The sequence below is a fragment of the Mesoplodon densirostris genome, chromosome 18 (assembly GCF_025265405.1).
Source record: "Mesoplodon densirostris isolate mMesDen1 chromosome 18, mMesDen1 primary haplotype, whole genome shotgun sequence".
NCBI lineage: Eukaryota > Metazoa > Chordata > Mammalia > Artiodactyla > Ziphiidae > Mesoplodon > Mesoplodon densirostris.
The window spans coordinates 18,848,172-18,870,119 of record NC_082678.1 but is presented as its reverse complement, the minus strand read 5'-3'; the positions used below and the strand labels follow the sequence as shown (position 1 = coordinate 18,870,119).

At 58.8% G+C, this 21,948-nt stretch overlaps 2 protein-coding genes across 2 annotated transcripts in view; both read left to right on the top strand.

The window, feature by feature from the left end:
- The window catches only part of LLGL2 (LLGL scribble cell polarity complex component 2), a 32,574-nt gene extending 19,874 nt beyond the window's left edge, over positions 1–12,700 (top strand). The window contains exons 4-26 of the mRNA XM_060081317.1: positions 874–955; positions 1,250–1,365; positions 1,736–1,894; positions 3,670–3,832; positions 3,968–4,100; positions 4,416–4,470; positions 5,073–5,227; positions 6,928–7,145; positions 7,224–7,291; positions 7,427–7,580; positions 7,670–7,774; positions 8,151–8,443; positions 8,549–8,699; positions 9,054–9,204; positions 9,854–9,970; positions 10,085–10,251; positions 10,629–10,893; positions 11,136–11,289; positions 11,541–11,569; positions 11,794–11,841; positions 12,072–12,114; positions 12,228–12,289; positions 12,480–12,700. Coding sequence (XP_059937300.1) covers positions 874–955; positions 1,250–1,365; positions 1,736–1,894; positions 3,670–3,832; positions 3,968–4,100; positions 4,416–4,470; positions 5,073–5,227; positions 6,928–7,145; positions 7,224–7,291; positions 7,427–7,580; positions 7,670–7,774; positions 8,151–8,443; positions 8,549–8,699; positions 9,054–9,204; positions 9,854–9,970; positions 10,085–10,251; positions 10,629–10,893; positions 11,136–11,289; positions 11,541–11,569; positions 11,794–11,841; positions 12,072–12,114; positions 12,228–12,289; positions 12,480–12,490 — 2,899 coding nt within the window. The 3' untranslated portion in view covers positions 12,491–12,700. The remainder of the gene's footprint in view (positions 1–873; positions 956–1,249; positions 1,366–1,735; positions 1,895–3,669; positions 3,833–3,967; positions 4,101–4,415; positions 4,471–5,072; positions 5,228–6,927; positions 7,146–7,223; positions 7,292–7,426; positions 7,581–7,669; positions 7,775–8,150; positions 8,444–8,548; positions 8,700–9,053; positions 9,205–9,853; positions 9,971–10,084; positions 10,252–10,628; positions 10,894–11,135; positions 11,290–11,540; positions 11,570–11,793; positions 11,842–12,071; positions 12,115–12,227; positions 12,290–12,479) is intronic.
- Positions 12,701–19,783: 7,083 nt separating this feature from the next.
- Positions 19,784–21,948, top strand: part of MYO15B (myosin XVB) — a 30,623-nt gene continuing 28,458 nt past the window's right edge. The window contains 1 exon segment of the mRNA XM_060082711.1: positions 19,784–21,819. Coding sequence (XP_059938694.1) covers positions 19,784–21,819 — 2,036 coding nt within the window.

The window sequence follows — 21,948 nt, the reverse complement described above, 5'->3', positions numbered from 1 at the left end:
ACACACACACACACACACGCGCGCGCGCGCGCAGAGGAGAGTGGACTCCTAGTTGGTGGTGGCCTGAGGCTGGACGTGGTCCAGTGGGTCCATTTCAGAGGCAAGCCCACAGGTCCCAGGATGGGGAATCGCTGCTCGGGTCCTCTGGCCTAGGCTGCGCTACGAGTCTGGGAGTCCCACCCCTGAATCTGACCTGAGCCCCCAGGGTGGGACCTAGGGGAATTGGGAGGTGGGGGACCACCCGTGGAGAGCCCAGCCGGCACCTCCTCCAGTAAAGCTGTAACTCCCTCCTTTGCTGCAGGGCAGGTGCGGGGAGCCTGGGGGTGCAAGTCAGCAGCACAAGGCTGCAGGGGGTGTGTACACAGGAGGGCAGAGGCCCGGCTTCCACCGACTCAGCCCGCCCTCAGCTGGTTAATCATCGCCAGGCCACGGCCATATCCTGGTTACGATTCTCAGCGCCGAGACTCACGGCCATGACTGCCGTAGGTGGGTCCACGGGTGCCCTGTGCGTCTTCTCACAGGTGCCACCACGTGGTAGCTGACAGCCTGTTGCAGTTCAGGTTATGGGTTTCGGTGGGGCGGGGGACAGGGGTACAGTGAACAGCCTAGCAGTTGCCAGGATAATGCTTCACCCTTCCTGGCTGCGACAGCTCTCCCTGGTTGGCTGGCTTTACCCTCAGGGGTCAGGTTACTGGCCCAGTGCCTTCAGGCCATCCCCCCTGCTGTCCCCTCCCCACCCTAAACACCCCCCCCCCCATCCAGCAGCCCTTCTCTGCTGCTGGGTATTTACACTCCTTGCCACGTGGGCCCAGCGGGCAGGCCAATGGGTGGTGTCCTGCCTTCTGGAGCTTTTCCTGAGCCTGCTACTCCTAGCTATGGTGCCCCAGGGGTGGAGTTCATGGGGCTGCACCGTGAGAACAATGCGGTAGTGCAGATCCACTTCCTGCCTGGCCAGGTGAGGCCCCCCTGCCCCCATGCCCTTCTTACTTTCCCATCTCCCAGAAAGGATGTATGGAAAGGCAGGCATTTGGTGGCCCTGGGTTTGGTGCTGATGGGAGGACCCGGGACAAACCTGCCTTTCCCCAGCTGTGGTTCACGGCCACTCTAACAGTAGCCAGGGGTCTCTTGGTTCTGGGGCTCTTTGAAATGACCCGCACAGGCTGGGCTGCCCCAGTGTGTAAAGGTCACGGTGAATGCTGTCCCTCCCTGGTTAACAAGACAGCACGCTTCTGCCCCGTTTCCTGCCTAGTGCCAGCTGGTCACCCTGCTGGACGACAACAGCCTGCACCTGTGGAGCCTGAAGGTCAAAGGCGGGGTGTCAGAGCTGCAGGAAGATGAGAGTTTCACGCTGCGTGGCCCCCCAGGGTAAGAACTCAGTCTTCTTGCTCTTCTAGCCAGCCTGACCTGTGCACCAACTCCAGGGTGCCCTGGGAGGAGCTGGCAGGGCTGTGGCCCGCCTCCCCCCATCCCCACACAGAGCCTACGCGGGAGGCACCAAGGGATTTTTTCTGCTTCTTAGCCCCAGCTCTCTGCCATCTGTCTCCTGTCTTGGCAGAAAAAAAACAAATGTGTTTGTCCGGGCCTGAGTCGCTGGACCCCATCAAAGGACCTCACAGGCCTGCTTCCCCCGGCAGGCATGGCCTTCCCTGGGGCCGCAGAGGGAGTCAGGGGATCCTATCTGTGGGTCCCCCTGCCGGGGCAGGGCCAGCTCACGGACCATCATTCCCGTCTGCAGGGCCGCCCCCAGTGCCACACAGATCACTGTGGTCCTGCCGCATTCCTCCTGCCAGCTGCTCTACCTGGGGACCGAGAGCGGCAGTGTGTTCGTGGTGCAGCTGCCGGCTTTCCGCGCGCTGGAGGACCGGACGATCAGCTCAGATGCCGTGCTGCAGCGGTGAGCCCTGGGCCCGGAGACCCTCGTGCCCTGAGGAACCTGTCCCCTTGAGTGGCCTTCTCCTTTCCATCCCGGTTACGCCTCAGGAGCTTATAATTTTTCTCCTGGGAAGTCTGTAGGGATGGGAGGACAGACTCTCAGCTCTCCACCTGTCCCCCAAATTGAGAATCTCACCCCCAAAAAAGAGTTAGCATCCCAGCACTAAAAGGGGTCTTGGGAGTAACTTGTCACCTCATTTAAAAGGAAAACAAGGCTCAAAATGACTGTGCAATGATACCAACGCTCAGTCCAGCGTTCTTGGCACTGATACCACCTCTTTCAAAGCCCCGGGGCTCCACAGTGGGGCAGACCGGGCCCAGACCTCCCTGCATCAGCTGGGCAGCTTCTGCTGATGCTTGTGTTTTGGAGTCTCTGCCACATGTTCGTTTGCATGCAGGCTCCATGGCCCCGAATCCCTGGCGGCCACAACCTGTAGGTTTCTTGAGATCGTTTCAGAATCTTTGCTCGTTAATGGTGGTGTCCGTGGGAGGGAGGGAGTCAGATCGGGTCTGGGTGTGGAGGGGGGCCAGGGCCCAAAACAGGAGGGGATGGAGGAGTCCGGCAGGAGCCCACGGGAGCCAGGTTGATGGCCATGGAGTGTTCTGCAGTGAAGAAGGGCAGGGAGGAGGCCGGGGTGCTGGGCTGTGGAGCTGCGTCAGGCCCGACCTTCCTAAGGGCTCTGGACCAGGCTTGTAACACTCATAGTCATCAGGCCCTGGGTGATGGTCAAGCAGGGCTGGGCATTGCTGGGTTGGGAGGATTCCTGCTTGGGGCCGGGTCCCTCTGAGCACTGGGCACGGTAGTCAGGGCAGCGTGACCATGGTCAGAGCAGCACTGTTTACAGGGTGGCAGGCACGGCTGGTGCTCAGCCGGGGCGCCTGTCCTGTGGGCAGGACGGTGGAAGGACCTGCTCCTCAGTGTGTGGCTGTACCAGTGCCCACCGTACCCGCGCCGGTGGGAGTCTAGTCGAGGAGGGGCCCCTGCTGGGCTTTCCCAGCCTGGGTGCCCTGGGAACCCCTCCTGTTGGTCTAAATCTTGTTCTAAATGTAGAGGGTTTGGCTTGGGTTTGAGCGTAGAAATGCCCTTGGGATCCAGGCTGTTTGCATTTCCTACTCGCCCTCCTCCGTGTTGGCTCTTGGTCCTCTGCCTGCCACCTCGTGGTCTTCTGCTGGCGGTAGCACCTCCAAACTTCACATCAGCATTCCAGGCCCAGAAAAGGAGGAGGGGGTCAAGGCTCAAGGCCAGGCCAACTGATACAGAGAGTTTTGTTTTGTAGGTCTTAAAAACTTTTTTTTTATGAAACACCAACACCTTACCGAAATGCACTAAGTTTGAATGTACAGTTTAATGGATTCTTGTTAAGTGAGCATCTCTGCAGCCAACTCTGGGCAAACACAAAATTTTGCCAGCCCCCCAGGGTCCCCCACCTGCCCTTCTCTGTCACAGCTCCCTCCCTCCCCCAGAGGTAACCACCACATCGACTTTTCTGGAAGTCACTTCCTTGCTTTTCCTTATAGTTGTGCCACCTGCGTTTGCATCCTTAGGGGGTTTTCTCTATCACTGCCCTGTTCTTTGCGTTGCTTCTCTCTCCCCTTGATGATGTGTCCTGGCAGCCTTTCCATGCTGGCACATTCAGTGCCCGCTGCTTCAGGGATGCCGGGCATGGCTGTGCCATGCTCTCAGCCATGCCCCATCAGTGGATGGTGATGTGGGCTCACGGTGCTCCCCTCGCCCAGGTTGCCAGAGGAGGTCCGCCACAGGCGGGCATTTGAGATGGTGGAGGCTCTGCAGGAACATCCTCGGGACCCCAACCAGATCCTCATTGGCTACAGCCGGGGCCTTGTCGTCATCTGGGACCTACAGGGCAGCTGTGTGCTCTGTCATTTCCTCAGCAGCCAGGTAGGGGTGCCCACATAGTTCTCCCAGGCCCCACATAACACATCCAGCCCCCGTCTGAGGCCTGGGGGTGCAGGCGATGGAACCGCACCCCTGATCCCAGCCTTCGCGCACTCTCTCTCCTTTCCCACCATGAAGCAACTGGAGAACGTCTGCTGGCAGCGGGACGGCCATCTGATTGTCAGCTGCCATTCTGATGGCAGCTACTGCCAGTGGCCCGTGTCCAGTGACACCCTGCAACCGGAGCCCCTGCACAGCTGTGTGCCTTACGGTCAGTGCTCTGCCCGCCACCTGGGACCGCCTTCCAGTGAGCAAGGCGGTGTCCTCTCTGGCCCCAGTCAGTCTCTCCTGCTTTCAGGTGTAGATGTCCAATTCACAGAAGCAAAACCTGGGGCCCAGAGATGGTGAAGTCTGTGTCCAAAGCCACACAGCGGGTTTTCTGATACCCACTGTGGCTTTCTCTGGGAAATGCTCAGAGCAAGACTCCCGAGCCTAGATCTGCTCCGTGAGTGTGCGGGATCTGTGCTGCAGACCCACGGGCCTCTGAGAGCGGGAGGACCGTTCAAGGTATTTCCTTTTCTTTTAGGCCCTTTTCCTTGCAAAGCTATTACCAAAGTCTTCTGGCTGACCACCAAGCAGGGGTAGGTATCAGTGCTCTATCCTGTCCCCTTTCTAGAGCTTTCCTGGGGAGCTGGAAAGGCTGCTCAAACCTCTGCCTGGGGGAGATGGTGCCTAGTGACTTGCCTTTGGGTCTCGTATCCGGGTCTCCAGGGAAGGGAGGGGGGGCCGTTCATTACCTCTCTCTGACTAATTCCTGAAAACTCATTCCCATTCTTTCCCTTCCACCCTCCTGGAGGGATGATTCAAATCAGCAGGTTCCAAACTCTGTCTTAGGAGCAGACCTGTTTCTTCAAACAGAATCATACAGGGAGACCTGATGTATAAGCAGAAAAGGGGGACAGAGGGCACTCTGGTTGAAACGGGAGTGGCGGCAGAGACTCAGAGCCTGCAGCCTGCGTGCTCCGCTGCTGGCCCCCAAGTTCTCCTGGGCTGTTGAGTTGGGAAGAGACTGGGGTCCCCCCCAGCCCCTCCTGGGGACCTTGAGTGAGCACTTACACTGAGGCCAGCCCTCATGCCAGGCCCTGCTGCAGAGGCCAGTCACAGGGCCACCCCACGGCTGGCTCGGCCCTTGGCTTCTGGGGCGGTGTCAGCAGCCCACCCCCTGCTCTTCTGTGCCTGCCAGGTTGCCCTTCACCATCTTCCAGGGCGGCATGCCGCGGGCCAGCTATGGGGACCGCCACTGCATCTCAGTGGTCCACAACGGCCAGCAGACAGCCTTTGACTTCACCTCCCGTGTCATCGACTTCACTGTCCTCATTGCGGCGGACCCTGAGGCTGGTAGGCGAGCGGGAGTGAGTGTGGAGGGCAGGCCACAGGGAGGTGTGGGGATCGGGCCGACCCCCACCCATAAACAAAGAGGAAGGGCCTGCAGGCGTTCCCAAAGCTGCCACCCCTGAGTCCCTAAGTCCCACTGCGCCTCTTCTTTGTGTCCCTGAGGCTGCTCCCTCTCCTTCCTTGCTGGCCTGTGGCTTGTCCTTGCTGACCACACCTCCCATCCACCCCAAGCTCTCTTTGCCCTTCCCCAGCTCAGCTGGGACTTGGCCCAAAGGTGGGCAGATCTGCACTGTTGGGCTTAATACCCACCCGGCTGAGGCAAAGGGTTCCTGGCCTGGACATGGTGAAGCCCTCCTTGTGGGCTGCGGCAGGTAGCAGTGTGGGCCAGCTGAGCTGGTCTCCTGGAACTCAGCCAGCCCAACAAACCCCTGAGTCAGCTTTCTAAATTGGGTGACAGGCAAGACCAGAAAGGGCTGGTGTCGAAACCTAGAGAGGAGGCCTGGCGGGAGATCTCCAGGAGGGCGGGCCTCCTCTCTAGATGACTCTGACCTGACAGGCCCGAGGCCTCCAGGTGAGGGAGGCAGGCCTGCTCAGGACACCCTGGGCTGTGTTCTCCCAGCCTCACCAGTGGCCCTTTGGAGGGAGACTCTGAACCTGCTTCTCCTCCTTTCTCAGCCTCTTCTTCCCTCCTCATACCTGACAGCATGCTGGGAGCCAGGGCAAGTTTGTGGTCAATTCTTTTAGATCTTCTACATTGATGATCATGTCATCTGTGAACAAAGACAGTTTTACTTCTTTCTTCCCAATCTGTATGCCTTCTATTTCCTTTTCTTGTCTTACTGCATTAGCTAGTACTTGAAAATGAGTGGTGAGAGGAGGTAACCTTGCCTTGTTCCTGATCTCAGTGGGAAAGCTTCAAGTTTCTCAACATTAAGTATTACATTAGCCATAGTTTTGTTTTTTGTTTTTTTTTTTTAAGCGGTATGCAGGCCTCTCACTGTTGTGGCCTCTCCCACTGCGGAGCACAGGCTCCGGACGCGCAGGCTCAGCGGCCATGGCTCACGGGCCCAGCCGCTCCGCGGCATGTGGGATCCTCCCGGACCGGGACACGAACCCGCGTCCCCTGCATTGGCAGGCGGACTCTCAACCACTGCGCCACCAGGGAAGCCCGCCATAGGTTTTTTTGTAGATATTCTTTATCAAGTTGAGGTAGTTCCCCTCTATTCCTGGTTTACTGAGAGTTTTTTTTTTTTTAATCATAAATGGATGTTGGGTTTTGTCAAATAGTTTTTCTGCATCTATCGCTATGATCATGTGATTTTTCTTTTTTTTTTTTGGCCACACCACACGGCTTGTGGGATCTTAGTTCCCTGACCAGGAATTGAACCCGGACTCTTGGCAGTGAGAGCGTGGAGTCCTAACCACTGGACCACCAGGGAGTTCCCGATTTCTCTTTTTTAGCCTCTTGATGCAATGGGTTTCATTAATTGATTTTCAAAAGTTGACGCAGCCTTGCATACCTGGGATAAATCCCACTTAGTCGTGGCATATAATTCTTTTTATGCATTGTTGGATTTGGAGCTTGCTTTTAAAATGTGGGTTCCCTGGCTCCAACCCTAGAGCCTCAGATTCTACAGGGCCAGGCTGGACAGACTGCTTCCCAGTGGCTCCTGCAGCCCCTGACCCTTGGCCTGTCCCCACAGGCTTTGATGAGCCCTATGCCCTGGTAGTGCTGGCTGAGGAGGAGCTGGTCGTGATTGACCTGCAGACGGCTGGTTGGCCGCCGGTCCAGCCTCCCTACCTGGCCTCCCTGCACTGCTCCGCCATCACCTGCTCCCACCATGTCTCCAACATCCCCCTGAAGCTGTGGGAGCGCATCATCGCTGCCGGCAGCCGGCAGAACACACACTTCTCCACCATGGTAGGTCTGGCCCCGGCCCCAACCCCGCCCCAGCCCAGAGCCAGGCTCGCCCATGAACTTCTCCATCATCTTCTCCAGGAGTGGCCCATTGACGGTGGCACCAGCCTGGCCCCGGCCCCACCCCAGAGGGACCTGCTGCTCACGGGGTAGGTGATGTTGATCGTACTCTCCTGCCTAGTGGGACGTGTGGGGTGGGAGCAGAGCTCGGGGTGTGCGTGCCAGTCCCGGGCACCCCTGGCCCGGCATCCTTCTCACGGGCGGCAGGCGGGCTCTGCCCACAGGCACGAGGACGGCACAGTGCGGTTCTGGGATGCCTCGGGCGTCTGCTTGCAGCTGCTCTACAAACTCAGCACCGTACGGGTGTTCCTCACCGACACAGACCCCAGCGAGAGCCTCAGTGCCCAGGGTGAGGACGAGTGGCCCCCCCTCCGCAAGGTGAGGCCCGGAGCCTGGGAACCAGGGAGGGCGGGGATGGGCCAGGTCCAGCGCTTATGGCCCCTCACGGAGCTCTTTTCCCTTGTCAGGTGGGCTCCTTCGACCCCTACAGTGACGATCCTCGGCTGGGCATCCAGAAGATTTTCCTCTGCAAATACAGTGGCTACCTGGCTGTGGCCGGCACAGCAGGGCAGGTAGCAGGCCGGGCTGGGCGTGGGGAGCAGTGGGGAGGGCTGATGAGGTGACTTTGGGCAGCGTCCAGGCCCACGAGCTTCCTTCTCAGTATTGGGGTGCAGCAGGGCCAGGAACCAGCGTCCTGAGCGCACCCCTGCGGCATCACCTGCCCCTGTGGCTCTGACTTCTCCCAGTGAATAGAAGTTCCCTGATCCCATTAGAGGGAGGCCTTTCTCCTCCAGAAATCAGGATTAAGAGCCAGAGGTTGGGCACTTCTGACCCTTGGCCTTGGCGTGGATCTTGGGTCCTTTGCCGCCCCTGCCGTTAGGGTCCCTGAGGTCCTGCTGTCCCTTGGTGCCGGGGGTGGTGGTTCAGCCCCTCTGCCGCCCCGCCCAGGTGCTGGTGCTGGAGCTGAATGATGAGGAGGCGGAGCACGCCGTGGAGCAGGTGGAGGCAGACCTGCTGCAGGACCAGGAGGGCTACCGCTGGAAGGGGCACGAGCGCCTGTGTGCCCGCCCAGGGCCCGTGCACTTCGAGCCCGGCTTCCAGCCCTTTGTGTTGGTGCAGTGCCAGCCCCCGGCTGTGGTCACCTCCTTGGCCCTGCACTCCGAGTGGCGGCTCGTGGCCTTCGGCACCAGCCACGGCTTCGGCCTCTTTGACCACCAGCAGCGGCGGCAGGTCTTTGTCAAGTGAGCAGACCTCCCGGGGTGGCCGGGGCCCGGGTCTGGGATTGGTGTATGGATTGGCAAGGTCCCTCAGGCCCTGGCCACGCTGATGGCCCAACGTCCCCCCAGGTGCACGCTGCACCCCAATGACCAGCTAGCCTTGGAGGGCCCGCTGTCCCGCGTGAAGTCCCTAAAGAAGTCCCTGCGCCAGTCCTTCCGCCGGATACGTCGCAGCCGGGTGTCCAGCAGGAAGCGGCGGCCTGCTGGCCCTCCGGGAGAGGTGAGGCCAAGGCCGGCCACGAGCCCGGGCAGAGCCCGGAGCAGCCAGCGGCAGGTCCCAACCACCCCTCCCTGCCCCTACTGCTTTGGCCACAGACACGGGCTCTGGGCCACCCCTGACCCCCACCAACCCTGTGACCTCGGATCCGTCACACTGCTTCTCTGTGCCTTGGATTCCCTGAGTGTGAAAGGCAGTCATTGTAATGCCTCAGGGTCACGTACTCAGTCAGTATTACCAGGCAGGTGGTGGCAGGGGCTGTGGCCAGTCTTGCCGGAAGGCTCGCTGTTGAGCAATCTGATGCCCCCGGGAAGGAAGGCCAGAGCCCACCCTCAGGCCTGGCCCACTCCACTGCAGGTGCAGGAGGGGAGCAGCAGGGCAGAGAGGACTGGCCTGCAGAACATGGAGCTGGCGCCCGTGCAGCGCAAGATCGAGGCCCGCTCGGCGGAGGACTCCTTCACGGGCTTTGTCCGGACCCTCTACTTCGCTGACACCTACCTGAGGGACAGTGAGTGGCCAGCTTGAGGTGGGGGGCCCTCTGGCGTGAGGGCATATCGGAGGCTGCTGGCTGGTGCACCCCTAAGAGGGGTTCCCCCTGTGAGCAAGGGGAGACTGGAGCCCCCGCCCGCCCCTTTCCCTCCCGTGCCTGGGTCTCCGAGTCTGATCGCCCTGGCTTCGTATCCAGGCTCCACGACTCTGGAAGTGTGACCTTGGACGTGTCACTTAGCCTTTCTGGGTCTCGCTTCTCCCCCTGTAAAATGGAGGGATAGCTTCCTCCTAGAGTGGCTGCGAGCGTTGGGACGTGCCACGTACCTGCTGGTACCCAGTAGGCCCTCTAGAAGCTCTCTGGCTGTTTCTCCTGCCAGGGCAAGGGTGGGCTGAGGGCTGTTTGCTGCTGTATCTCGAGGGCCGAGCTGTCCTGGGTTTGGGATCATCAGCATGGCGCTCTTGGTTGTCAGAGAGCCTTCCCAGCCTTTCCCGTCTACACCCAGGAGGTAGGCAGGGCCCACAGCAGCTCCATTTTACAGAGGAAGAAATTGAGGTTTATGAAAGTTTGCTGACTTGACCTTGGAGTCACACAGGTAGTGAGCCAGGTCTCCTGGCTCCCCCTGGCCCCCAGAGCCAGGGGTTAGATGTAAACCTTTGCCTCCTGGCAGGCTCCCGCCACTGCCCCTCGCTGTGGGCTGGCACCAACGGAGGTACCGTCTACGCCTTTGCCCTGCGCGTGCCCCCCGCCGAGCGGAGAATGGATGAGCCGGTGCGGGCGGAGCAGGGTGAGTGCTGGGCAGGGGGAGAGCACTTGTCTGCCTCGGCTGGGAGCGGGGTGGTGTCTCCAGCCTCGTCCTCCGCCCAACCACCAGCCCCACCGCCTACCTCCGTCCCTGCAGCCAAGGAGATCCAGCTGATGCACCGAGCGCCCGTGGTGGGCATCCTGGTGCTGGACGGACACAGTGTGCCCCTTCCCGAGCCCCTGGAAGTGGCCCACGACCTGTCAAAGAGCCCCGACATGCAGGGAAGCCACCAGCTGCTTGTCGTGTCGGAGGAGCAGTTCAAGGTGCCTTATGGGAGGAGGTGGGGTCCCCCGGGAATCCCCGGCACACATGACAACGGCTGGGGCTCACTTAATGTTGTGTTTGTAGTTGCTGTGTGAGGGCTGCAGAGGCACAGGAAAGAAGCGGGGTCTTGATGGAGCCCCCGGGCCCCAGGGTCAGTGGTGGGGACACTGAAGCAGGACCTGTGTCTGGGGAAGGGACAGAAAACACAGGGAAAGAAGAGGCCCTGGCGTCCTTGCGGTCTGAGTGCAGCGACCACACGTCTGAGGGCCAGGCCCAGCGGCAGCATCGGGCAGGGAAGCGGGAAGTCCTCGCTTGACTGGATGAAGCTCTGCAGACTGGTCTGGCTGCGGGTGTGACCGGCTGCCCTGTGCCCTAGGTGTTCACGCTGCCCAAGGTCAGTGCCAGGCTGAAGCTGAAGCTGACCGCCCTGGAGGGCTCGCGGGTGCGGCGGGTCAGTGCGGCCCGCTTCGGCAGCTCTCGAGCCGAGGACTACGGGGAACATCACCTGGCTGTCCTCACCAACCTGGGCGACATCCAGGTGGTCTCGCTGCCCCTGCTCAAGCCCCAGGTGCGGTACAGCTGCATCCGCCGGGAGGACGTCAGCGGCATCGCCTCCTGCGTCTTCACCAAATATGGCCAAGGTGTGCAGGCGGTGGGCGCGTCGGGACCTCTGCCCGCAGGGCTGCGTTTGGGGCTCCTGCTGTGCTGCGAGGGCTGCTGGGAAGGGCAGTCGGGGGTATTCCGGTCAAGGCCAGGCTCCTCAGGCAGAGAACTTTGGGAGGCTCTGGCCCCTAATCCCCCCTTGGCGGGGCAGCTCTGTTGGCAGCCACAAGGCCCGGGAGACTCAGGCTGGCCTCACCTGCCAGGCTTCTCCACCCCCCAGGTTTCTACCTGATCTCACCCTCCGAGTTTGAGCGCTTCTCTCTCTCCACCAAGTGGCTGGTTGAGCCCCGGTGCCTGGTGGATTCAGCAGAAGCGAAGAACCACAGCCGTCTCCGCGACAGATCGGGCCCTGAGAAGGCCTCGGGCCGAGCCAGGTGGGTAAAAGGGCAGGGGGCCTTTGCTCCAGCCCCTCCTCACCCCACCCTCCCTGGGGTGCCCCCTGGGGGCTGCTCGGAGTCCCCTTCCCCCGTGAATCAGCCCACCCTCCCAGCCCTGCCTCCTGGCCCCCCTTTGTATGCCGCACCCTCCCATGCAAGCTGGTCAGTCGACCTCATTCTTCATGGGACCAGGGCTTTCCCGAACGGGGAGCCTGGTGCCCCCGATCCTTACTGTCTCTTCTCCACAGGAACTCAGGGAGCCAGAGTGATGGAGAGGGTAAGCCAGGGCTCTCTGGGGCCAGGGGCGTGTGGGGGCCGAGGCGTTGTGAGCACACCTGGGGAGGGAAGGGGATCCCAGGTGAGCAGGTGGTGTTCGGGCTGGGAGTCGAAACAGCTTCCCTTCCAGTCCTGGGCTCAGGCTTCAGCAACCCCACCCCCAGAAGCAGGGAGCTGGGGCAGAGGAGGGCCCAAGGCTCACCTGGCCTGGCCTCTGCCTTCCAGAGAGGAGGTCGGGCCCCGTGATGGAGCACGCTCTGCTCAATGATGAGAGTGAGTCAGGGCAGGGGCTGCTGGGCTGCTGGGCTGGCTGGCAGGGGGGATGTGCGGGGCGGGGGGTGGGAGCATGCTTGGAAGGCCAGGGTGGGAACGAGGGCCGTGTTCCTGAAGGGGGGCAGGCCCGTTCACCCCATCAGTAGAAGGGGCAGAAAGGGGGGAGTCTGGCCCAGCCCCAGCTGGCCTCACCACGCCTCTGCTCCCCGCCCCTGCCCCCTGCCCTGCAGGAGTCCTGAAGGAGATCCAGAGCACGCTGGAGGGAGACCGAAGGTGAGTGACTCTCAGGCTTCCGGTGCCGGGAGACGTTCTGGGAAAGCTCTGGGAATGAGGGTCCTTGTCTGCAGCCCCCGTGGACGGTGATGGCCCTGTCTTTGCCCACGCAGGAGCTGTGGTGATTGGCGTTCTCAGCGAGTGGCCGTGGGGTACGGCCTCAGCAATGGGGGAGGTAGGGGCTCTGGGTGCTGCTGCACGGTGGGGTGGGGCACGCTCCTGGGGAGGGATAGGAGGGACACGGGCCCCTGTCCCCGCTCCCCAAGGCCCTTAGGCCCATCCCAGCCCTGACACACAACCCCCACTTGCCCGAAAACCTCCGTGTCTGGGCTCAGGCGGGTGACTGAGGCCCCTGTCCCGGCCAGGATGCTCCTGAGTTGCTGTGGCTCTATCTCCTGCACGAGGAACACACACTACTGACGGCTCTTCCTGGGGGCACTGCCCCACCTGGAGAGGCCCATGCACTGGACCGTGCAGGGGCTGGGGGCACTCCCACTGCCCACCCTGCTGCTGCTCCTGGCCTTGGGAGACGAGGGACCCCAGGCCCCTGGGGCTCTCCCTCCTCGGGCCTTGACTCTCTCGGTCCTTTTGTCAATGTTGCACAGTTTTTATCCCCGTCTCCCCCCTTTTTGTAGTGGGCTGGGTTTTAAATTATAAATGTTAACTGCCTCCGGGTGAAAAAGTTTTTAATAAACACCTTATTACCTCTTCACTGGACTGGCCCAACGACTTTAATTTTTTAATTGTGCAGAGATTTTCCACGTAAATAGAAATGATCGTTAGCTGGTTCCTTGCCTTTGCCCCTTGGGTCCGTCCCCTGGACCAGGCTGGTGCTCAGGAGAATCCATTTTTTAAGCTATTTGAATCAGATCAAACTGTATCTGGTTGTGTCTGAACGCTATATGCCTTCTCTCTTTGGGAATAAATGGTAAAAGTTAACTGAATTGAGTCTGTCTGACTGCATCCCTGGGTGGGGGGCAGTGGGAGGCCCCTGGCTGGCCTTTCCTTGCTGTTAGGAGGGGAAGATGCACACAGTATCTCAGGCTGATGGCTTCTTCCGGACTTCAGGGAAGGACTATGGGGTGCTGCTGAGGTGTGGGGGGCAGTTAAGGTCTTTATAAGCCAGGGGTTTGATTCTACTTTGGCTACATCTTTATTCACCTGTCTTCACTGAGCACCAACTATATGCCAGGTGCTTGGGGTTCAGAGGTGGCCAAGACAATGTGATCCCTGCCCTCGTGGGGTCCCTACAAGTGCAGGAAGTGTTAAGATGAGGGAGATCCGGTGGCTTGTGAGAAATGTGCCTGGGGAGGTGACATTAAATGTGACGGGAGAGGTGACCAGGAGCTGGCTGGGCAGACTGTTCTGTGCAGAGGATGGGGGGCGGGGAGGTACAGCCACCCGAGAGGAAGTGTTCTCGCCGTGGAACGAGTGAAGAGCTGAGGGTGGCTGGCAGGAAATGAACTGAAAATGCCAGGGCCAGTCCAGGAGCCTCGTGAGGGCAAGGGCACCACCATGGGCTGCAGGAACCCACCCTGGCCTGAGTGCGGAAAGGGCCTGTTGGAAGGACACGGATTACTCGGGGAGCATGAGGCCCAGGTCCCAGGACGGACACACCGTGGGAGCATCCTCCACACCCACCCTCCGGCCCAGCACGTCCAGCTCAGAGTCTCTGAATTTTGGAACTTGGACCACTCGAGCATCCCTTGTTTCTCCCTAGAGGAATAGTGGGAGCTTACTGAGATGGAGCCCCAAGAACCACGAGGAGTGGGAGGGACAGCTCCCCAAAGGAAGAAAATGCTGTCCCTGGAAGAAGTGGAGAAAGGATGTGCTGGGCAGATAAAGACTAAGCCACGGGGGTGGGGGAGGTGGGGAGAACTGCACCCTCTGCAAGACAGTCTGGACTCCATCCTGAGACAACGGAAGCCTTTGAAGGGCTTTTTTTTTCTGCCGCGCTGCGTGGCACGTGGGATCTTAGTTCCCAGACCAGGGATCGAACCCACGCCCCCTGCAATGGAAGTGCTAGACTGCCAGGAAGTCCCATCTGGAGGGCTTTAAGCAGGGAAGTGTCATGAGGGGATTTATTCTTCTAAAGACCACTGTAGCTTCAACCGCAGCTACAGCAACCAAGTTCCACTCAGGCAAATTACCTGCTCTGCATCAGTTTCTCCTGGGAAATGGGATAACAGTATCCCCTTGTGACCTGTTGCCAGGTTCCTGTGAGACCTCGAGGTTAATGGGCTAATGATGGGGGAGGCCCTCTGTCAGGGTCAGGGAGGACATCTTAGAGTTTGATGCACAGGATGTCTTTATCTTTTATCACAAAAGAAATTAAGCTTTGCTGTTTCTAACTTGGATTGGCACTGGGGTCCTCAGTCTGTGGGTCAGAGGATCCTGCACCAAAAGTGGGTGCCAAGGAAGGAGTGGGAACATCACACCCAGAGAGCTGGGCTCCCCACCTAGGGAGACAGGTATGGTTTTGTGACTGCCAGTTTAGGGGGCCTTCCATGTCTTTTATCCAGTTGGCTAAATTACCTCCCACTAATGGACAAGCGACATGAAGTTTCCTGCCAAGAAACCAAGAATTGAAGATCACGGTAATAATGCAAACACCAACAAATCAGAAGAAAATGGCAGAGCCAACACCTCCATGGCTTTGTGGCTGCCGCAATGATCTGGCTAATCAGCTTGAACAAGAAGTCAACAACAAGCACACATGCACCTGAAAATACCAAGAGGGCTCTTTGAAAATGGATTTACCCCGCACCCATTAAGGACGAGATTTGCCTTAAGTACACTATGCTTTGAAGCCTTAGCTTATGTTGGTGGTTCAAATAGTTTAGAAGAAAAATTCTCTCATTAGGAGTGTGAGACCAACCATTTTTATGGATAGGCGTGCTCTAGAAAGGGGATTAACGGAAGCTGGGCTGGCCCCGAGGGAGAAGTGGGGTGTCCAGGGAGAGGTGATGCTAGTGGTGAAGCAGAGGTATTGAGAGGTTGAGTTGACCAGGATGGCTGCCAGATAGACCGGTGAGTGAGTGGGAGGGCTCACTGCCAATTCCACAGGCCCTGGAGACGTACCACAGGCAGCCAGTCTGGAGACTTAGATATGAGGGCCTTCGGGATCCAGAGGTGGAAGACTTAGTGTTCACCTACATCTGAAAGATGGGCGGATCCAACCCTCCATCACTGGCTTTGCTTGTGACCGGCTGTGTGACCTTGGATAGATGACCTCACTCCTGCGCCTTTGTTTACTTACCTCCAAAATGGGCTGTGATAATAGGGCCGACCTCAGAGGACTGATAGGATTAAATGAGAATCTGTAACAACCCACAGCATCTGGCTCCCAGTAAACACCCAACCAAAGGAGGTGAGAGTTACTGTGAGGTGGGTGAGGCCAGGAGAGAAGGAAATGGATCGGGAGGGAGGGAGGGAAGGAGTGTGGAGTGGAGTCAGAAGAGAGCTCGCACAGACCGGAGGAGGAGTTCACAGTCCTTGTGAGCAAAGGAGATGAAGGAATGAGTGGGAGGGAGGAGGCAAAGGGGAGAACTGGGCTTGGGGGTGGGGCCCCTCTGCCCTGGTATCAGGTTTGTCCAAGGGAGTTCCCGGAAGATTGTTGGAAATCACACAGCCAGGAAGTGGGACGGGGGAGGGACCAAGCCTGTCTTGTTCTGAAGCCAATTCTCAGCAGAAGTATCATGGAGCAGAATAGCAGGACCCGGGCTTTCCTGGTGGCACAGTGGTTAAGAGTCCGCCTGCCAGTGCAGGAGACACGGGTTCGAGCCCTGGTCCGGGAAGATCCCACCTGCCGCGGAGCAACTGAGCCCGTGCGCCACAACTACTGAGCCTGTGCTCTACAGCCCTCAAGCCACAACTACTGAGCCCACATGCCACAACTACTGAAGCCTGTGTGCCTAGAGCCCATGCTCCGCACCAGGAGAAGCCACAACAATGGGAAGCCCACGCACCACAACGAAAAGTAGCCCCCGCTCGCCACTAGAGAAAGCCCGCGCGCAGAAACGAAGACCCAATGCAGCCAATAAATAAATTAATTAATTAAAGAAAAAGAATAGCGGGACCCTTGAATTGGGTCCCCAATTTCTCACTTACTGGCTGTGTGTCCTTAAGCCATTTACCCTCTCAGAGCCGTTTCCCCATCTGTGAAATGAGACCATATCCCCTTCCTAGGGTTTTGGGGGGTTTGAATGAAATGAAGCTTGGGAAGAGAACTAACTGAGACTCAGAGGATCAGAAGTGGCCACGCCCACCGAGCTGAGTGAGATCCAAGCTCTGTCCTGGATCAACCAGAGGGAGAGGAGGGCAGGGGAGAAGGTAGGAGATTGGAGACAGGTGTGGAGCTCTCCCTCTGCCCCCAGAGCTCACAGGACACACTGTAATGAGCCAGACAAACGGAAGTTCAATGTGTAGCTGATGGTAGCTCCTCACACATGTTCTTTTGCCAGGTCTTGGGAGCCAGACTGCCTGAGTGGGCATCCCACTTCTTTTTTTTTTAATAATAATATATTTATTTTTGGTCACGCTGTGCAGCTTGTGGGATCTTAGTTCCCCAACCAGGGACTGAACCCTCAGCAGTGAAAGCACAGAGTCCTAACCACTGACCTGCCAGGGAATTCCTGGCATCCCAGTTCTGACACTCAGCTGTGTGCCTCAGTCTTATCATCTATAAAATGGGAATCCTTATAGCACCAACCTCTTAGAGTGCTTTCAAGAATTAAGTGAATTCAGGGAATTCCCTGGCGGTCCAGTGGTTAGGACTCTGTTCTTTCACTGCTGAGGGCCTGGGTTCAATCCCTGGTTGGGGAACTAAGATCCCACAGGCCGCAAGTCGTGGCCAAAAAAAAAAAAAATTAAATGTAGTACTTAGAACAGTACCTAGCACATCATCATCATCATTATTATTAGTCCAGGGCAAAACAGTGAGTTCTTTCTCTGTGTTATCTTTTTTTTTTTTTTTTTTTTTTTGCGTTACGCGGGCCTCTCACTGTTGTGGCCTCTCCCATTACGGAGCACAGGCTCTGGATGCGCAGGCTCAGCAGCCATGGCTCACAGGCCCAGCCGCTCCGCGGCATGTGGGATCCTCCCGGACCGGGGCACGAACCCACGTCCCCTGCATTGGCAGGCGGACTCTCAACCACTGCGCCACCAGGGAAGCCCTGTGTTATCTTTTAAATTATAAAACGCATACAGAATAGCACAAGTCATCGGAGTACAACCCGATAAACCTCCACAAACTAAACAAACAGTATCACCCATGGAGGCTCCCTTGTGACCCTTCTAGTCACTACCAACCTCCCACCCCCCACCCCAGGCACCACTTTATAACTAGCTCAGTTTCCTCTTTTTGTACTTTATGTAAATAAAATCATACCGCGATTCTATAACTCTTTCTGGCTTCTTCACTCACCATTACGTTTGTGAAACAACCCATGTATGTTGCTGACAGTGCTGTGTAATCATCCACTGTGTGAATACATCACCCCACTTCCTGCTTTCTGCAGGTGAAACAAGCCCTATGAATCTCATTGCCCTTTGCCTTGGTCAGTATTGGTGGTGGGGAAGCACAGCTTACAGACTTTCACAAAGACACCAGTTTTATGAGCTACACGGTAACTGATGTTATCCATGAGCTTGTGTTCCTTTGGGACAGCTGCTTCCTTCACTAGAAGGCTGCTTCCTTGGCAAAGGCCAAGTCACTTTCAACTCCTTGATCAAACCAGGCCTCTGGGCTGTGAGTGGCCCTCCTGGGTAACGTGAGTGCTTGCAGCAGCTCCACCCAGGTCTGAGGCTGGCTCCAGGAGATGTGCAGAGAGGTGGGTACAAGGCAGGTACAAACCAACTGGAGAGCATACCAAGGAAAGGGCCACAATCTGGAGTGTTACCTCCCCCACTCTGATTCTGGGTGGGGCTGCTGGTGAGGAGAGGCCAGAGTGAGTGGTCAGCAGGGGCACGGAGCCCTGCGGGGCAGGTCACAGGCCCTGGCTGGAGATCTCATCTGACTCCATCTTGGGTGCCCCGGAGCCTACCCTGCAGCAGCTGGCTTGCCCTGGGGCCATCCAAAAGGGCTCATGAATCCTGCCTGGGTTTAACTACAGTATAACCATCAAGAAACAGATCCACATCAATACAAAGATGGGTAAAGAATGAGAAAAGACAGGTCTCAGGAAAAAAAAAAAGGCTGTAAGATGGAGGAAAGCTGCTTATTTTCACAGAGAAATGAATTTAAAAGACACTGAGATTTTGTCATGTTTCAGAGTGGCAAAAATGTTAGGTAACACCATGCCTCAGTGCCATGTTAAAATGGGTGGTCTCCTATCTTGTTTGTGGGAGTGTAAATTGATACAACCTCCATGGAGGAAAATTTGGAGCACTCCAAATTACAAATACGCATACCCTATGGCCCAGCAATTCTACTTCTAGGAATTGATTCTGCTTGTACACAGGTGGAGTCAATGTTGTTTGTAACTGAAGCAAAAGCTGAGATGAAGGCAGCGTCCGTTTCAGACATAAAAGTCTGTTAGCCTAAAGCAATTTTAAAAAGTCAGTTATTTTACCAGGAAAACAGGTTTATTCAAGAGCAGCAAAGAATTACAACACAGGATAGCAATTATGGCCAGCAACACACAACCCTACTAAGGCAAAGGAGAGGAAACTTTTTTATAGAGGAGAAGGGGAAGTTGGGAAAGGCTGTTATAAACAAAAAGACCATTGGAGGAAATTGGGAATTTGAAGTACAGTGACTTTTCATTGTCTTAGTTTGACAGTTTCTCATTGGCTGAGCTGTTGCCAGGCAAGGAGAAAACCTTTTTTCCCCCAGCTGGCTGTAGTACAAAGTACATTTCTTTCCCTTGGGATCTGCATTGAGGTGGAGTGGTAAACGTGTAAGAGCTCCCCCTTCTGGCCTCTGGACTCTATTTTAGTAAGGTTTCCCTTGATTTTCACACTATCAATAAAGAATTGGTTAAACTATGGCACGTTCATTTGCTGGATTATTATGCAGTTGTAAAAAGAAAAGAAAAAGAAGATCATTATGTACGAATATGAAATCTCCAAGTTAATCTGTTAGATTGGAAAAAGCAGAGTGAAGAGCCATGCGCTAGAAAAGCTTCCACCTGTGCTCAAAGGGAAAAAGAATACTTGCTTTTCTGTGTGTGGATAGCTTGTGAAGGCAATACAATAAATGGGTAACCTGGACTTCCCTGGTGGCGCAGTGGTTAAGAATCCGCCTGCCAATGCAGGGGAGGAGGGTGGATTCCCTTAGAGACCCCAGGACGAGGAGGATGGTTCTTTTGGCACCCCCTCACCCCCTGCTGAAGAAGCAGTGAGGCAGGGGCAGAGCATGGGCCCCCTCGATTGGGCGTGGTGCCAGGCTGGCCTGGCTGGCAGCAACTCCAGGCGGCACGGTTGCCCTGTCCACGGCCTTTGTCCGCAGTTGCAGCTCCTCTTTCCTGGGCGGCCTCCACTCTATTGTTGGCCGAGGAGGTCAGGACCCGCAGCCACCTGCATTATTGATGCTCACGCATAAGGCGGGAGACGCGGGGGCGGGTAGATTGAGCCTGTAGCCGCAACCTGTGTGATGTGCTGCCGAGGGCACCTGCGGGCAGCCAGCTCCTAGGGAAGAGGAGAGGAGGGAGACGCCGGGAAACAAACCATGGGCAGGAGCAAGGGCAAAACGCCCCAGCACCCGGAGGGGCCCGGGAGGCCAACCTCCGGGAAGCAGGAATCCGGGTCGGCCAGCGCCGTCAGCGCGCCCAGCCGGGAGCGCCGACAGGGCCGCGGTAAAGCCCACGGGGCGAGACCACTCTTGGAGCCCTGCACCGCGGGGGGCCAGGAGACCCCCGGTGGCCGCAGGAAGCCCACCGTAGAGGAGAACCGCAGACGGCCAGAGGCTGGGCCGCCACCGGAGGCTGAGGGGAGACGAGGCAGCGCTTGGCGTCGGGGATGCGGGCCTAAGGAGAACCACAAGCCCGGGGACGGCCGTGGGGGGCGCCTGGAGGAGAAGAGTCTCCTCGGAGAAGGAAGGACACGCGGGCGCGACCGCCGCAGGAGAAGAGGAAAAGGGCGGGGACGCTCGGCTCAGCGGGGCTGCCAAGAGACCCGCAGCCTCAATGGGGACACGTCGGATGGAGACGGGGCCAGCTCCTGCCCGGACAGCGAAGCCCGCGAGGTCCTGGAGAGCGGCAGCCAGAGCGGCGGGGTCCCAGAGCGGCGGCCCAACTCGGAGCGAAAGGACATGGGCTCGGGAAGCACCCAAACCGGTCTGGAGTCAGCGCTGGAGGCGCCGAGAGAACGCCCGAGCAGCGACGGCAGAGGCAGTGACAAGCCCCCCGCCGGGCCCCGGAGCCCGGAAGGATCGTCGGGGGCGAGGCCCCAGGGAGAGACCGAGGATTCCGAGACTGACACAGACTTGAGTCTGGAGGGGGCCGGGCCTGGACGGAGCCTACGGGCAGCCCCAGGAACGACAAGCGGGTCCACTGAGGCCGAAGAGGCTGACCCGGCCAGTAAAGCCGCGGCCTCCAGTCCCCTCGAGGGCAGCCGCGCGTGCGTTCCCCGGAGCTCGCGGGCTTCTCGAGACCCCAGGCCGGCCTGGGACGCGAGAAACAGTGGGGTGCAGCTCGAGGCTGAGTCGAGGGGCCCCGAGGCCGGAAGAGCCGAGGCCTCGACCGCCCGGGGTCAGCGTACCCAGGTCGGAGAGGGGGTAGGGAAGGTGCAAGAGGAGGAGGGCGTGAGCGAAGCGGGGGCTGGAGGAGAAGGGTCTAGGGACCCAGCGCCCCTGGTCGCCCTGGTGGCGCTCGGCAGGCTTCGCGCGAGGCCCCCGCCAGGGCCCGCTCCCCAGGCCGCGGGCCCCTGCCGCTCGGGCCTCAAGGACCGGCTCCTGCGGGTGGCACGGGGCCTGGGCCTCCTGCGGTGGCTGCGGCTCCGGCCGCGGGCGGGCGAGGTGCGGGCGGCGGGCGAGGGGCGGGGCCGCGGGCCGGTGCTGAGGCGCGGTCTAGTGCTGAGCCTGGAGGGCGTAGCTGGGCTGGGCGGGCGACCGAGGGCTCCCCCTGGTGGCGGCTCGAGTTCCCCGCAGGTTGCGGAAAGGCCAGCCCCCGACGACCCTTCTGAGGACGCGGACCCGACTCCAGATCCCAAGTTTGCGGTCATGTTCCCCAGGATCCACAGGGCAGGGAGGACCTCGAGCAGCCAGAGCTCAGAGGAGGCGTCCGCGGACGCCCCCGCTGGGGAGAGGCACGTTGGGTCTTGTGCGGGGGCTTCAGGGGACAGTGAGGGGCGCAGGGCGAGTGGAGAAGGGGTGACTGGGCGCCGCCACGGCTCTCTTGGCCCGACTCCCCCCGACGAGCCCCCACTCGAGAGTGGCTCCAGCAGCGAAGCGGAGCCAGAGACCTTGGGAGCCGAGGCTCCGGTGCACTGGACGCAGGGCAAGGACTCCCGAGAGGACCCTGGGTTTGGCACCGAAGCACTGCTGCCCCGATTCATCTTGGAGACCCGCCTGCGGCGGGAGAGGAGCCCGAGCCCCTGCAGGTTCCTGAGGGATCGATGGGAGCCGGAGGATGAGACCGAGGAGGCGCTGGAGAAGGACCTGGAGCTGAGCCTCGGGCCGGACCTGGAGGCGCCGCCCTTTCCCGGCGCCGAGGGCAGGAGCCTCGGGGAAGGCCTGGAAAACACCGAGGACCTGGCCCGGCTGCGGTGAGCGGGCATGGTCCCAAACCTGCCATGCCTGTGTCACACTTGCTTGTATCCCATCCTACCCCCGTTCTTTTATGAATTGTATCCTTACGTGGGATTTTGCCACACAAGTTCGTCTGGCTGGAAGGG